Raw genomic sequence first — 17,103 nt, 5'->3', positions numbered from 1 at the left:
ATAAACTATCAGAACCTGAAGGATTTTATTTTGTATTCCCAAAGATTGATTTTTAATACCTTGAGGTGGAGGAGTAGAGTGAAAGAACGATTTTTCTATGAGTTAGAAATGAGGGGAGCTCATCGTCGATGCTCCTCTGTTGGGAACATGGATGGCAGATGCTCTCCTGAGTGCCATGTGGCTACTCCTAATTTTAAAGTGTTATCTCAAAGATAGACCCTTTGGACTGCTCCATTTCAGTGTAGATAAGCAAAGTAAGCCAGCATGTGGTGGTAATTTGGCTGACTGGTCATATGGCCCCCTCTTTAACTCCCAAATTAACCCTACCCCGGTGCTGTCCTTAGTGACTGGAGCAAAGACACACTTTCCTCCAGGCTCTGTCTTACGTGGGTGGTAGAGTAGGTAGGGCAGGCTTGCCATCTGTCATTGTCCCTCTTTTTCCCATCTCTTTGCCCATAGAAGCAGGTTCAGTTGAAGTCACTGGCCCAGGTCCAGGGACTGGGTGAGCCCTTTGACTTTATCTCAACTACTTTGTCTCTGCCATTTCTAGCACCAGTGACAATTGTGTAGTTTCTGAGTGTATGATTTCCCCCCTAACTCTTTCTGCATATTCACCAATGAAGCAAGTTTATAAACTATGGTTTCAGCTTATTATTCAATTCCCAGTCCCCACAAACATATTCCAGAAAACCATCTTTAACCCAAAATTTCTAAATTCCAGTGGTGAGAATGGCTCATTTGAGTTTAGTGTGTGCTAAATGCTAAAGGTTTTTAAAACCCTTAGGCTTCATGGTTTTAGCTCCTCATCTCACCAGATGGAATTAGCGCAAACATAACAAAGCTAACATCGAGGCTGTTTGCATTATTAATCTTCAGATGCATGGCATTCTGGTACCTTGCTAGCCAGGTTTGCACGAGTCCATTCATTGCAGCATATGTCAACAGAAATGTGCCTCCATCTGCTGCTGGAGAGCTGGGTGCCTGATATTCTGAGACAAGGCCCCAGCACAATGCATACCTCTGTGAGTAATTACAGGTGTGTGCTGAGGAGCCCAGGGCATTAATCAGAGGCTTAATTATGAAAAAGGTAGATCTTTTGTTCCTGTCCTGGAGCATGGGTCTACTACACACTTTCTAACCTGCAGCATCCATCTGCTCAGCCCAGAGAATGTTTGTCTTGGCTGATAGGGACCCTAAAGTGTATCGCAGGATGTGATTAAAACAGGCTTAAATATTAACTGGGAAGAAATCTTGGTTTATCTTTTTTTTTCCATCCCTTCCCTTTATCTGTCTGTCTATATCTATCTATCTATCTATCTATCTATCTATCTATCTATCTATCTATCTATCTATCCCATTTTGCTGTTTACTTGTATACTAACACTAACTGTTAGTTGCACGACAGCAAGCCACATAACTGAAGTATTTCAGCATGTGGTTTTTATTTGTGTGCCTGGCCAGAATCTGTGCAAAAGATGATTGTAGTTGTCATACTAATCCCATTTATACATGCACATACTCAAACAGATGGCTTTAGAGGGGGGCCTGGCCGTAATGGTGTGACACTGTCCTGTGGTGGATCTGATCCACCACAGAGGCAGGAATGAGGGACTCGGGGTTGGGAGCCAGCCAGCCCTCCACAGGATTCTACTACAGACACAGGATGAAGAGCTGTCAGGGAGATGCTCCTGATGCCGTGCTCCGGCAAATGGCTGCTGTTGGCTTTGTGTTTGCACCTCCTGTGCACGTCAGATCTGTGGTGACTCCCTGACCTTAGTGTCTTTTACATGTTACACCATTACCTTAACACACCCACATTCCCATCTCTCAGTGCCTGAAACGCACAAGAGTGGTCATTTCCAGCCCTTTGCCGATAAGCTTTTCTAACAGTGTGCGCTAACCTCTGGGGACTGAAGCTGAAGAAGGAGCCCAGTTTTTTTTTTGTTTTGTTTTGTTTTGTTTTTTGTTTTGTTTTGTGTTTTTTTTTACTGACAGGTGCTTGCACGTTTTATTTATATGTCTGTCTTGGCACTCTCGTAGCTTGTCCAAGGAGCTGGTTGTCAAGTGGAATACAGGACAGATGTTTAGCTAGCCTCAGTGTCGCAGTGTGGCTTTTGGATAAGTTGTCTGACAGTTTGGTGTCTCCATTCTCTTTACCAACAGATATGTGTGAGAACTACAGGCTCTGCTATCTTATTAGTGGCAGTCATACATATATATAATTACAGTTGTGTTTCCTTATTTTCATTTTCAGGATGTCTTAAACACCATCATAAAAAACTGCTCGCCCCGCTTTTTCTCCCTGGGTTTGCCTGGCTTCTCCATGTTGGTGGGGGACTTTATCACTGCTGCTGCCAGGGTCCTCAGTACAGACATGTTGGCGGTGAGTATGACAATGTTCTGTATCCCAGCTCCTGGGAGACTTCACAATTGCTAACAAGGCTCAGATTTCTCCACTCTTAACAGGTGTTGACTCATTAGTGCGATGTGAAACTGGGCTCTCAGAGTAGATACCCTGGCAGCTGATCTGTGAAATTGTAGGATCAGATGACATACTGGTACTGGAAAGGCGTTTCATCAAAAGGCCAAAGTGTGAGAAATCATAGCCCCACTAATATGTCAGCACATTTACACGGAAGCAGGGCCTATCTTACAGACACTTATTAGTATTCTCCAGTAAATGACATTATGGTTATAGATGCAGTAAAAAGAGAATTTGAAGTGTTTGTTTGAAATAATGTGTTGTTGTTTTGTTAAATCTAGTTTTGGTTATTGTGAATCTCATAGAAATAAATAAATTTTGTGGTCTTAGGTTAGAATCAAATCTCGGGTCTCTTACATGTTAAACTACCCTTGAGATATAAAGATGATGAGATATTTGATTTACCAGGGATTTAAATGAAATCAGTATGAGTAGTCAGGAATCTAAATTTTATCTGATACATGATTAATTTCTCATTTTCCATTGGAGGTGGTTAATTCTTGTAAAACTGATCATTTGTGCTCGTATTTTTATGCCCTAATACCTGCTTCTGAGGCTAACTTAGAAAGTAAAGAAACGGGAGAGACAAGAACAAAAGGGAAGAATGAGAAAAGGAAAAAAATGATGAAGAAAAATGTCCAATTTCTTTAAGATGCCAACTTCCTTCCCTCACTTGGCTATTTCTGAATTGGGAGAAACCATCTTTAAGGAACCTTCTTGTTAAGTGTTAAGCCTTCAAGTTAGATTGAAGAAAATTGCAGGACATGGGCAAGAGAGTCACACTTGGTTAGAATTTTATTACTTGCTCGGAGGATTTCTGTAGAACATGCTTCAGCCTTCTATGCTACACCATACATAGTGGTGCTCCCTGTGCACGTGGGTCTTTTGCAATGTGCGTTATTTAAAGTAGCCTTGCAGACATGAATTGGTCAATGGGCAATACTCAGTATCTTTAATCAGAAATGCAGATTAGGACACAAGATAAAAATTTCCATTGTTAAGAGTTGCTGTCATCACAAGGGAAAGTAAGTGTTATTGAAGATACAGAGGAAAGGGAGTCCTTGGTGGGAATTGAAAATAGAGTGACCTTTTAAAATTAGTAAAACCATTAAGTGCTCTGATGATTGTGTTAGATGTATGGCCGAAGGAGGTAGAATCAGCATGTAGAAGAGGAAACTGCCCCTCATGCTGTCTGCAGCTTCATCCCTAGGTTAGTCAGTTAGGGGAACAACTCAGTGTGCACATGTGGATGAGCAAATGCGACACATACAATAGAATATTCTCCATCCTTAAAAACAAAGAAATCTTGTCATCTTTGACAACATGAGTGATTCCAGAAGCCGCTTTGCCTGGGAAATAAGCCAGGCATGGGCCTGCATCATCTCCGAGACATGTGAAATATTAAAAGCCAAATGAACAGAAACAGAGCAGCCTGGTGTTTGTTAAGGGCTGGGAAGTAAAGGGCGTGATGTTGATCAAAATGCAGAAAGTTTTGGTTGTGAGACCTCCCATGCTGTACGACATGATGATCGTACTTAAAAGTATTGTATGATAAACTTGAAAATTATCAAGGGACTGTTCCTCCAAGAAAAAGGACAGCTATCTGAGATGATAGATGGGTTAATTAAGCTTAATTATAGCTTTCATTTTACAGAGAATGTGCTTTTTAACTATATACATATACATACACGTATATGTTATCCCCTTAAATCTGTGCTTCTCAAACTTCCTCATGATGCAACCCTTTGATACAGTTGCTCATGTTGTGGTTACCTCCAACCATAAAATTGTTGCTACTTCATAACTATAATTTTGCTATCTTTATGAATTGTACTATAAATATCTGATGTGCAGCATATCTGATGTGTGACTCCTGTGAGGGTTGCAACCCCTAAGTTGAGAAATGCTTCCTTAAGTGTATCTAATTTTACCTGTCATGCCTCCATGATGCTAAAGAAAAAACCAGCTCTCCGAAATGACATTTTAAATGGAGACAATATGAATATAACAGTTATATAAAGAAGAGGAATACTTTGAATTACTTTTCTGTGTAAATATGAGGTTTAAAGCTGTGCACCTGGTGGACAGTGCTTGGTTGGAACACCCCTGCTCAGCGAGTTTTCAGGTTAGCATGAGTCACATCACAGTTAGTACGAGTGCTAAGTATCCCTGCTTGCTCAGGCAACCGTGTGTGGTACCAGAGCAGATCAACAAAGAAATCTGTGGGAGCTTCTACATCGCAGCACTAGATAACAGCCAAAGCTAGAACCAGTTCAGATGCCTAGCAGCAGCAGAGTGAAAGCCATGGTGCATATACACTGAAGATTACCGTATAGCAGTACACAGGAGGGGCCCCAGGACTAGCTGGCTCTTGGATTGAGTATGGATCTGTGAGTGAGGAGAGCAAGAACTACAGCCCACATCCTAACGTTAGGCTGTAAGGAAATGGGCAGTTCCATCAAAAGCCTCTTAGGTCTCTCCAGAAAGCATCCCAGAAGCAACATGATATTAGTGCTTTTACTGCAAAGAAGCTGTGAACCCCGCCAGATGCCTCTGAGGTCGCATGAGACTGAGACTGGCGGTATCCACTGGGTGTGTACCAGGGGAATCATTAGCCAAAGTACTCACCATCCTGATGTTAGCCAACTTTAGCAGCTCACAGCAGTCACTCCAAACTTTCATACTGGAAAACTAAGCAAACCTTTGCATACTGACTTTATCTCTGATGCCATGGCTCCATTCCTAACTGGTATCACCTCCCCTGCCTCTCTCTGGATGACTACTTCAACTCCCCTCCTTATGAATGCCTTTGCTTTCTACTTGAAAAATAATGTCAGGTTGTTCTCATTGCCCTGCTCTTTCAAGATCATGAACTCCAAAGTGATTTAAAGTCGCCATGACAGCCATTTGCCTTTCTAACTCTGAACGAGTCTACAGAACGGCTTTTATAGCACGTGTTTACACCAAATGTAGAGATGCTTTCTGTTCCCTGGAGACTTGCATTTTCATCTAGGCAAAATTCTCTTGCCTAAACATCCACAAGGAGAATAACCAGAGAGAGTTTGACACTTTATACCAGAAGGAAAAATGATAAAGATTCCCTGTCAAAACCCGAACAAAGTAAAACATGCTCTTCCAGCTTCCAGTCTGTAAGAAATTTGGTGTTTCCCTCATTGTGCAGGCACCCCGTTCAGAAGCTCTCACTCTCCTCGGTTCCCTTGTCTGCTTCCCAAATACCTACCAGGAGATCCCTCTGCTGCAGTCAGTACCAGAAGTGAGTGATGTTGTCACGGGCGCTGAAGACGTCAAGGTACCTAACTGAACCTTGAGTTTAGCATCTACAGCTGGAGCCACATCACTGCCTTCCATCCCATGCACTGACCTACTCTCCCCTGACATTGCTGTATCTTTTGAAAGCTTTGGTAGTGATTTTCGGAAGTGCGTTGTATGAACTGTGAATGTATCACGTTCATAGCATATTGCAGTTAGATCTGATAGCTCTGGTCCTCTGGTTTTTTTTTTTTTTTATTATTAGATCTGTTTATCGTTCCTAGGGATCATAATTATGTAATGAATCATCATTTGTAATAATTCTATTAGCTTAGTTACGCTGCATTAGTGTAGCAAATGAATTTATAAGAAATAGTTCCAGTAAGCTAAATATTCAATCCCATTGCTGGCCTGATTAAATGCTACTAATAATCTGAAATTCCAAATTATTTCTTGGGGAATAAAAGTAAGCAATCTTTTTTTTTTTTTTTTTTTTTGTCCTCAGATGGCTTTTGAAGCAAACAAAAAGTCCCCAAAGCACTCAATCAATCCATAATACCTGATTATAATCTGTAATTCAATGTACAGTGTCTAATCCAATCACAATAAAATGGAGATTTTCCTATCTGGAAGTCTCAGATGCTTTGCTTGATTTCCACTGGATCCCTAGAAATGCTGTGCTGCAGGTTGGCTCGGTTACCCAGGGAGGCACTTGCTGAGGTGAGCCAAGTTCTCCCTGCAGGAAGGGCTGCCCGAACTCCCTGGCCTTTTGCTAGCTCCAGGGTGCCTGTGACATGGTCAGCACATGCGGGAAACCAACAATGACATCAAATTTTCATTTCCTGAATTTTGTGTTTTTAGCATTACCTCATAAATATTTTACTGAAGAATGCTACCGAGGAACCAAATGAATGTGCAAGGTAAATGATGAACAAGAGGTAAACCATGTTAGAACTTTAAGATGCACATTTGTGTATAAACAGTGAATGTTTGAAAACCTCCTTTACATTTCTCTCACATGCACTGAAATGTGTAGTAAGCATTGTGTTGGAAAGTTGCTATGCTTAGCTGCTTAAAATGCCATCCTTACTAGTGAGAAGGGTAAGGTGAAGAGTATTGCAGAGTACACTGCCTTCTACACAAGGAAACACAAGATTAGAAATAAAAGATGCTTTCAGTAAGGAGGAGGGATAAAGCAACAGTTCATGAAAGCTGTATGTTTCGGGCAGAGACTCTGAACTGCAGATGACTTGTGCCTCAGGAGACAGTTGGCCATGTGTGATAACATTGGGTGCATCTGCCAAGCATCTAAGACTGCTATAGTCTGTGACCGAGATGGGCAACTTTCTAGGCCAACTGTGGTAAGAAGTCCCTCCCTCTCCTCTCAAGATGAAGGCCAGTATTGGGAATGCAGCCCATCCCTCTCTCAAACTCAACTCCCAGCCTTGTCAGGCCACTTCCTCCTCAAGTGCCTCAAGGCAGTTGCACAGGTCTGGCCCTTAGGCTCATGGGAAAACAGAGGCCTATAACTCTTTACTGTCTCGTGCACTCTTGTGATTTTACATTTTGTTAAGTTTTGTATTTTTTGCACTTTACGTATTTTCAGTAGATGGATTAATCCAGCTTTTCTAGTCTGCCATTTTCATAAGCTATGCACATTACCAGTTTGTTAACATTGAACTAAACTTGGGTGTAAGATACACCCATCCTGATTCATAGATTCTGGTCCAGAAAGTTACATTACACCCAGCATCTCTAATTTCCCATCCTTATCATGCCCTCATCCCATTTGGATGTCAGGCCAGAGGGTCATAAAACACATAATGGGCTCTTTCTTCTCCACACTCAGAATAGCTTTTGCAGCAGTAGGATCAGTATCCCCGTGTGCTAGTAGATCTCACTAGCAAAGTGTCCAAGAATGTGTCCATTTCATCTTTGCTGTTAAATACTTGTGTATCCTCTGGTTGTGTGACTGGTCTTGTTAGATTCGTCACCGTCACTAGTTTTTTCAAACAGTACGTTTTGTCTTTGCTTACCTCTCTATATTAATTTTTATTTCCAGCTTTGAGCTCTAAAACTCTTCTACTTGTGATGTTATTCTTTTGTTACTTTAAAAATATGTATACTTGGTGTGTTTTTAACTTTTTTCCTTTAATGTTTATGAGTATTATTAAGGGTTATTGGTAAGGGCTACCTTTTGCAAAATTTTAAGTTTTGATATGAAATATTTTTCAATTCTGTTTTTTTCTACTTTTTATTATGACTCTTTCATGGGACCATGCTTTTTTATTAATTTCAAAATAAATGGTTATTACTGTCTTAATTTAAACATTTTTAGAATTTTTAAAATTTTATATAAATTAGTAATTGGTCTGAAACTACAGTTCCACATGGATATGAGCTACCACATTGGTGCTGAAAACTGAACCCTGGTCCTTTGCAAGAGCAACAAGTGCTCTTAACTGCTAACCCATCTCCACCCTCTCTTTTTTTAATCTTAAAATTATGGGACGTTTCATGAATTTGCGCGTCATCCTTGCGCAGGGCCCATGCTAATCTTCTCTGTATCGTTCCAGTTCTAGTCTATGTGCTGCTGAAGCTTGTTTCCAGTCATCATGGTGCAGACCAAATGTACGCATGACGACTGACTGTGTTTTATTTAAAGTTAATATTTATATTTGTCTTATGCCCCCAGGGATGGTGAGTTTTAGCAGATATATATTCTTGAAAAGAGTGTATATAGGGGATAGAGAGATGTCTCAGCCATTAAAAGCACCCGGTGTTCTTCCAGAAGACTTGGGTTTGGACCCCAGCACCCACATAGGGGTTCGCAATCCTTTGTAATTCCAGTCCTAGGTGATCCAGTGCCCTTTTCTAGCCTCCTTGTACACTACACGTATACATGAAAAATACCCATAAATACAAAATAAAAATGAAAAATACCATATTTAAAAAAGAGAAAGAAGGGAATGTATATATTGTTCTTTAATTATTTGGCATACTGTTCTAGGTGTAACCTTACAGTGTTTCACGTAACCTACATTCCTTCTCAGTTATTATTATCATCATTATTATATAAGTATATAATTATAAGATAATATTTATTATTATTATTAATTGATCATTTACTGGGGTTATGTTAAAAGCTTCCCACTTTTGCATCTTAATCTGTTTTCTACTATTTCTGTCAAAGGCTGTGTTATTAGTTGCATAGTCATTGAAATTGTCATATCTCTATAGTGATTCAAATGTATTTCTGTTTGTGTGGATGGTTTGTTTTAATTTAGAGACCACTTTATCTGCTCCTGATTTCATACTATGTTTAAAAATAGCTTTTCTGCATTCTCTTTAAAATTCCTTTGCGAAAGCTGTGTATGTCTGGATTTATGATTGTATAAGGTTGTGTGATCGTCATCTCTTAACTGAAACCTTAGCTCATTTGTATTTGCTATCCCAGTGATCTTTTGGGTGTGTTTGCCATTTTATTTAATATTTTATTTTGAATTGGAGCTCCTAAGCATTTCTCCTGTTTATTACCTTTGTTTCCTGCCTCTTTTGCTATGCTTTTTTTTTTATTTGCTTTTAATTTTTATTTTCCATAGTCAATTTCATTGTCTTGGATTTCCATTTAGTTCTCATAAAGACTGTTTATAAAATTTTAATATGGTTTTTAGCAATCTTGAAGTTAGTCTGTCTTTACCCTCTTCTAACCACCATGTCCCCTGCAACATAATCTTTGTTCTTCCTGCCACTGCACCTTCCCTGACTCCCACATGCTCTCCCCTTCTCTGCTTAACTCAGTAGTAAAGTGACCCAGCAACAGGTTCTAGTCAGTCTACACAAGCTTGTTGATCATTTCCAAATTACTTACCTGGCCTCTGTAATGAATTTTTCTATGGCCAGGCTTAACTCTATTTGGTGCTTCAAGTTGGATGTTTTAACGTCCAAAGTAACACGACTGTAACTAAATCTTCTAGTGCCACTGACGTGCTCTGCCCTATTAAGCCTCATGCCCCTCAGATTTCACCTCAAAAACTTTATCTACTCAGTTTTTCAGCCCGAGGTTTTATGGAATATGTTTTGTTTATTTTCTTATATCTATCAAATAATCTTTATAATTTCTTTCTCATTTTATTTATAGAAAGTCACATTTCTGTGAAGAATATTTATATTAGCATGGAGTTTAGAAGAAATAAGTGAAAATGTATTTATTTTGAAAGTATTTACTTTATCAAATATAGTATTTGCCTTACATTTGAATATATAGTATATACTTTGTGAGGAAAACAATTACAAACCCAATTTTCAATAATCTAAAATCCATGCTTTTTATTTCTTCTCAAAATTACCTGTTATTAAAACGTAATAACAGTTTTTGAGTCAACAAAAATGGTTGACATGGATTGTGGTACTTAACAGAAAACATGCCACTTGGTTCATTAAATATTTAAATGCTAACCATCATTGGTGATTTTGTTTATCCTGAAAACTGCCTCACTGGAAGTTCTTTATCTTTTCTCTCATGGAAAATATTCATTCGTATATCTGTGATTGCTGTTCCTTTGAATGAATAGATTTAAAGTGTCATTTAAAATATATTGAATTTCATGAGCCTTTTCCTCCCTTTGCTTCTCTTTTGAAAGATGCATCGCCATTTGCTCCCTCGGGGTCTGGATCTGTGAAGAGCTTGCACAGTGTGCCAGCCATCCTCAGGTGAAGGATGCCATCAATGTGATAGGTGTAACTTTGAAGGTATTCATGTTTCTTAATGGTGTTTTGTTTTGTTTTGTTTTGACATTAAGTTCTTTCCTAGGACTTTTTTTTTTTTTTTTTTTTTTGGTTCTTTTTTTTCGGAGCTGGGGACCGAACACAGGGCCTTGCGCTTCCTAGGCAAGCGCTCTACCACTGAGCTAAATCCCCAACCCCTTCCTAGGACTTTTTAAAAATTTACTTTTTTATTATTTACTTTTTTAATATCAGCACTCCCTCCCCTCCCAACAACCCCCTCTCACAGCTCCTTTCCCCACTCCCGCTCCCTGACTCCTCTGACAAGGTATCACACCCCCTACACAGACACCCAGCAAGCACATCAGTCACTGCAGAACTAGGCACATCCTTTCTGGCTGATGCCAGACAAGTTGACCGAGTTAGGGTAGCAGAATCCACAGGAAGGGAAATTCAGGGACAGCCCCACTCCTAGGATTTTAACCAGTTTTAACTTTAATTAGTCTGTTTTTGCAGCTCTCTACATTATAGAGAGATGATAGTTTAAAAGTCTTGTTCTGAGTGTCATGGTTAATATTTTGCAAGGGTCTGCCTCCCTAGTGTTCTTAGGCCATTTATAGTCTTGAGTGTTTATGGACCAAGCTGAAGCTAATTAGGGCTCTTCTGGTGGCTGGACATCTTAGGCTATAAGAAAGTGAGGTTTCAAGCTGTAACCTCTCTAGCATGAGTAGGATAGGAACCTGCAGCTTCCCCCTAGAAGCCTGGGTCTTCATCTACTGCCTGAACTTAGGCATTTGGGGTGTATTCCTTCTTAGCTTTGTTATTGAAAGATGGGCTGTTTATCAAGCATTGCGTAAAAGTAGAGTATTAGTGATCTCTAAATACATTTTTCGACAGCTCTGCAGGATGAGCACCACAATCCCTATTACACAGAGGAAGTCCTGTCCGGGAGAAATCAGTCACAAGTCCAAGGCAATACAGGCCTGAGTGACAGAGTCATCACGGAAAGTAGATGTACATGGCATTCAGGATATAATTGAACTTCCACTTGTGCAGTTAGGCTGCCTCCTAAAGCAGAGCCTATATCCTGCCTTCTTGGTTCCTGTGCAGAAACAGTAGACATCATTAACACTGTGACTATCAAATTTGCAAAGCCAATGAGTCTGCCAGGTGCTGTATTGAAGGATTTGTCAGTTCTCAGTGGCAAAGGCAGTTTGCCATTTTACTAGAGAAGAGGGGAACTCATATGCAGGAGATATAAGAGGCTTATTTCAGCTGTGGGAGGTTTCACCTGAATCTTAATTGAAATTATTGAAATTCCTCTTGTCTAATCCTGGTGTCCCTTCTCTTATATCCCTTCTCTCTTGCAACTCTGATAGTCACAGTGGTTACAGCAGGTTCTGGACAGTTGTCACTAGACCAGTGACAGCCCTGTTTGCCCTTGGTGCATTGTGTTCTTAGACCTTCATCTTTGGAATGGCCCCTTCCTGACCAAACTCAATACCTCTTGTCCACTGTGTGCATTCTCTATCCTGGTCACCACATCCCACATCCCTCCTGCATAACCCCTGGGTTATGTCTTAGAAGTTGGTCGAGCACCTGATACTGAGCCTTTGATGAAGAATATAAGAATTTATCAACAGTGATGTTACACAACTAAGTTCCCTCTGGCCTGGCCCTTGAGGTCATATTTAATACTGGGACCTATCTTAGGAGCTGAAGTGGCACTGCCACCAGTACTTAACAGATTAAGGAAAGTGGCCTGACCAAGGTCCTTGCCAGCTCCAACCAGGATGCTTTGGCCTCATGCCTGGGGCTTTGTATACTTTGATATGCAGTGCTCTGACTTCCAAACCACAGAGAAGAAACTACTGGATGAAACTTGTTGACTTAACGTGGATCTCAATTCATTTTTGAAATACCCCACTTTCCCAATTCTAGGGTGTTTTTCAGTTGTTTCCTTTCTGAAATCTAAACATACACATTTAAGTTAGTTACCGAGGTTAATCCTTTACCTGAAAACAACTATTAATAACTTGACATTATCTTAGAAATATATAACTTCCTATATAGTATAGAACAGAGATAGCAATTGATAATAGCTCAGGGTTCTGACCTCTGGGTGATTCCATGGCTAAAAGCACTGGCTGCTCTTCCAGAGGACCCTGGTTCGGTTCCTAGTCCCCTCAGCTTACAACTGTCTGTAACTCTGGTCTCCAAGGATTGATGTCTTATTCTGGATTCCAAGGACATCCAGCATACAGATGTTGCAGCTGTGCACGAAGGCAGAACCCCCATACACATCGGATAAATGAATGATTCACATATTTTAGCGAGATTGATAATAGAGGAATAGAATCTCAGGTGAACAGATTTTCTCTGTATGTTTATGAATTCTCAAGATGCCTGCAGTTTCTCTGTAATTTTGAGGGTAAACAATAGGCACCAGAAACAGTTCCAATTCTACACGTTGTGCCCCTGTCCTCTCAGTATATCCCAGTGCTAGAATGTTCCACTGCTGTGCCTAGGTGTGATCATTCCAACCCACAGGCTAGAGTATTTGGCACAGCATGCGAGACAAACACCAGCCCGCTCCACAGCAATTCCAGTTTCTAGAAAATACGGACTGCACTCACCTGCCAGACTCCTCTGCCTTCAGCTCTCTGCCTCTGATTCAGTGCTGGCACATTGTCAGTCTTTTATTGCAAGATGGGTGAGAGTGAGTGGGGAATGGTTTCCTTTATCCCTCCCACCTTCACCTCACTCACTGCTACACTGCACACACATACTGCTGCTCACCTGGAGGGAAACACAACTTCCCCTCCCCATCCTTCCAGGCACACAACTCAGCTGTCCATCCTACTACATCCTCTCTGACTGCCCCACGTCTTCCCATTCTGCCCTAAGCCCCCTTGCTGTCTCCCACTGCTCTTATCATTTTCCCCTTGTCTGTTTCCAGCTTCTAAGAGCTTTACTAACAACGCCCGTTTATCTTCCCACTTCCTCAGTACTTTACCTTCCCTTGAACATGACATGTACACCCCTCTGTTAGCCCTCTCAATAGTGATAGCAGTGTAAGAACGTAGTGAAATGCTTCACAGTCTCCTGTAGTACTACTGTGGAGAAAATGAAACATGGGATAAAACTGAAGAGCAGGGAGGTATGGCCTGCTTCCGGGAGATGGTGAACTTCTGTGAGGATCTGAACAACAGAGCAGTGCCAGGGACACTAGAGCTGGGAACTAAAGCATCCGAAGCAAAGCCAGGAACAAGTACAAAGGACAGGAACATCCAGGGTCCTGAGAGTGGGAGGATGTCAGTGACATTCGGGTCATCTGGAGTCTAGATGAGGAGGAAGGCTGTGAAGAGCCCCTGAATGCTCTTGTGACTTCGATTCAGCAGCACAGGGCCATTGGCAAGCCTTGTGTTGTGGATGATGAGGCGGGGATCGCTGTGTAGCCTTAGGTTCTGGCCAAGGCAGGAAGCACAGGTTGTCCTCCTCCCATTTGTGTATATTCAGCATGATAAAGTAGGCTTTGCACATGCCTCTGTCGTCTGCCTCACCAAAGAAGTGAAGCGTCCAGGAGACTGGGGACATCGGACAGTGTCTTAGTTACTTTTCTGTCCCTGTAAAGAGAAACCATGCTCAAATGCTGAAAGCAACTATTAGGATAAAGAGTTTCCTGGATCTGAGAGTTGCAGAGAGGTTAGAATTCATGACCATCATGGCAGGGAGTGCTGAGGCAGGCAGGCAGGCGGGCGGGCGGGGGGCAGGCACTGGAGCAATAGTAGCTAAGAGCTCACATCTTGAGACAGCAGCCATGAGGTAGATAGAGGGAGAGAGATCTAGCTGGGAATGTCATGAGCTTTTGAAACTTCACATCCCTTCTCCAACAAGGACACATCTACTTCTCAAACAGTTCCAACAACTGGCGACCAGGCATTTACAGATAGAATCTTATGAATGCCATTCTCAATCAACGACCACATTCCACTCTGCTCCACCCTCTGCCCCCATAGGCTGTGGCCATATCATAATGCAAACCGTACTCAGTTCAACTTCAAAAGTGCCTATAATCGTTCACAGTCTCAATACAGCTTAAAAGTCCAAAGTTCAAATTCTCTTCTGAGACTCAAAGAAATCTCTTAACTGTAACCCCTTATAAATTATAAAAGCAAATGTGGGACTTCCAACAGACAAGTACATGGAATAGACATTTACCATTCAAAAGGGAGGAATCAAGGCATAGTGAGAAAATAATGGAACACCGAAACCCAACAGGAAAAACTCTAAATCCTTTGTCTCTGTCTGATGTCAAGGATCTTAGATGGCTCTGCTTTTCCAGTTTTACAGACTGAAGCATATATAAGCCTGTGAGGGCCATTCTGTTTTAAGCCGCCACAGACAGCTTCAGGAAACACGTCCAGAGTCACTGAACATACCCTAGCCCCGGGTTATGTCTTTAAAGTCTGCTTTTACACATTTCTTAGTATGTTACACGCGTGTCACTGTATTTCCTCAGGGAGGAAGTCATTTGGTTAATCCCTGGTTTTCTGTTTGTGAAGTGAAGATAGCACCTTCCTTCCAGAACTGTCAAGGACAATTTACCAGTGACAGAGTGAGTTATATCTGTGCAGAAGGTTTGGCATATACTTTTAATTTCCACAGTTTGTCAATAGTGTGATTTATATGAGTGAATACGGAGTTTGAAATTTGGGCTTTAAATTCTAGGCAAATATTGACCACCTTTTTCTATGGAATATATAAATTAATGCGGCTGAGTTCAAACAGGCAACAAAATGGAATGGAGTGGTCATGTTCAAACGATGTTAGTTGGACATAGTTTTCGTCATTTGCATGTGAGATATGTATACAGGGCTGGCCAGAGCAATCGACTCTGTTCTTCCTCAGACTATACATCTGCTGAGCTGCTCTGCTGACCTGGGTTTGGGTTTCTTTTGTAGTTTCCTAACAAGATCGTGGCTCAGGTAGCCTGTGATGTTCTTCAGTTGCTGGTTTCCTACTGGGAAAAGCTTCAGATGTTTGAAACTGCTCTCCCGCGAAAAATGGCAGAAGTAAGTCTTTTATCTATACTGCTGAAGCATCTGCATTTCCTTCTTACTAATGTATTTGATATCTAATTAACTGTAGATCCTCGAGTAATTGTTAGAGAAGCAACTATTAAACCGCCATGTGAGCCCCGTTTTCAGGCTGTGTTGGCTGGCCCCTCTTCGCTTCCATTCTAGACACTGTGCAAAGAAGCCCGCAGTGTTCCAGCCAGAGGCTGGTGCTTGGAGGGTTTGAAAGGCAGACACAACCACAACAAAGAGACCTTTTGTAGGGTGGGCTTTATTCATTGAGAATAATGTGGATGGTGCCAACAAGGAGTAGGCAGCTGGTTTAATGCCTTCCTTGCAGGGAGGGGGCCTGGCTGTTGTGTAAAGCAGGAGTTGTTCCCAGACTAAAGCCCTGGGCCATGCTTGCTGCTGCGGCATGGTTACTTGGCAGTAATGAGATCAGTGCAGTACTAGCCTCTGAGGGGAGGTGGCAGGAAGAACGGGAAGTCTCATCTCTACCACAGTTCCTTGGAAGTCAGCTCCAGCCAAGGCGTCTTCGCTCAGAGCCGAGTAACAACTAACTCACACACTCGTGCCTGGCTGTTTCTATAAGTACTTCTTTAGGCAAGACCTACTCTTTGTCCATCCCTTGGAGACTCTGAGGAAATCTGACTTGTCCCCATGAAGGATTGCAAGAAGAGAGAAGAAGTGATGCAGATTCATTTCCTCCCACCTCTAGACAGACCTCACTGGTTGACATCACTTTGTTCCCTCAGAATCACGTCAAGAGTCACAGGTGGTTTTTGACCTTCAGTGATCCGGAGGGAAATAGACTTTCTACTCTGCTGCAGAATGGGACGTTGGGTTTAGCGTCACCCTGTCATTACTCAGATAGGACACGTGTAGGAATGACCGGCACGCTGTGAGGCCTGAGCAGGAGGTGGAGCTCCATGCTGCCTTATGAGATGGCACATGGGAACCTTTTCACAATTATTTTTAAAACCTTTTTTTATCTCACTAGAAATATGGGGCTAATAGTTTCACTAGAAACTACGTGACTATAGAGAGAACTCTCCTTGCCTTGCAGTCTCAGTCCCCCATTAAAGAAGACCATTACATGATTATAATTTTCAAATCTCTTATAACTGGCCCTCAGTGTTATATCACCACCCAGCAAGTAGGCATCAAGCTGTGGAGTTGCAAGGCTATCTAGGGATTCTTAGCATATGGCTTCCAAACTGTAACTATGTAAACTATATAAAATATAACTATAACAACTGTATATAAAAACTATAATAAATTGCTTGACTGTGTTTTATCTTTCATGCAGATCCTTGTGGCCACAATTGCTTTCCTTTTACCAAGTGCAGAGTACTCTTCAGTGGAAACAGATAAAAAGGTAAGTGACAGGTTTGGTAGCTTTCAGTATAAGACAGGATGGGAACAACTATTACAAATGATGGTGTCATTTATAGCATCCTTATATGTTGGCTTTAACATTCTTTCCTATGAAACCATTGTGCTTACTAACTTACCCTGTACTTGTGTGTCCATTAAATATTGAGTATA

At 41.4% G+C, this 17,103-nt stretch overlaps 1 protein-coding gene and 1 non-coding gene across 8 annotated transcripts in view; one reads left to right on the top strand and one right to left on the bottom strand.

The window, feature by feature from the left end:
* The window catches only part of Ralgapa2 (Ral GTPase activating protein catalytic subunit alpha 2), a 282,313-nt gene that overhangs the window by 157,204 nt on the left and 108,006 nt on the right, over positions 1 to 17,103 (top strand). For 5 of the 7 annotated variants that reach the window (NM_001421313.1, XM_087651017.1, XM_087651019.1 and 2 more), the window contains 6 exon segments: positions 2,255 to 2,383; positions 5,664 to 5,792; positions 6,614 to 6,672; positions 10,396 to 10,504; positions 15,442 to 15,552; positions 16,865 to 16,933. In NM_001421313.1, coding sequence (NP_001408242.1) covers positions 2,255 to 2,383; positions 5,664 to 5,792; positions 6,614 to 6,672; positions 10,396 to 10,504; positions 15,442 to 15,552; positions 16,865 to 16,933 — 606 coding nt within the window. 7 annotated transcript variants of the gene reach the window in all.
* On the bottom strand, positions 8,252 to 8,354 carry LOC120101950 (U6 spliceosomal RNA). The gene has a single exon (XR_015685205.1). It is a non-coding gene; the product is annotated as a U6 spliceosomal RNA (small nuclear RNA).

The sequence above is a fragment of the Rattus norvegicus genome, chromosome 3, assembly GCF_021556685.1.
Source record: "Rattus norvegicus strain SHRSP/BbbUtx chromosome 3, alternate assembly SHRSP_T2T, whole genome shotgun sequence".
In the NCBI taxonomy this organism is placed as follows: domain Eukaryota; kingdom Metazoa; phylum Chordata; class Mammalia; order Rodentia; family Muridae; genus Rattus; species Rattus norvegicus.
The sequence above is the reverse complement of the archived record's forward strand: the minus strand, read 5'-3'. Positions and strand labels throughout refer to the sequence as shown.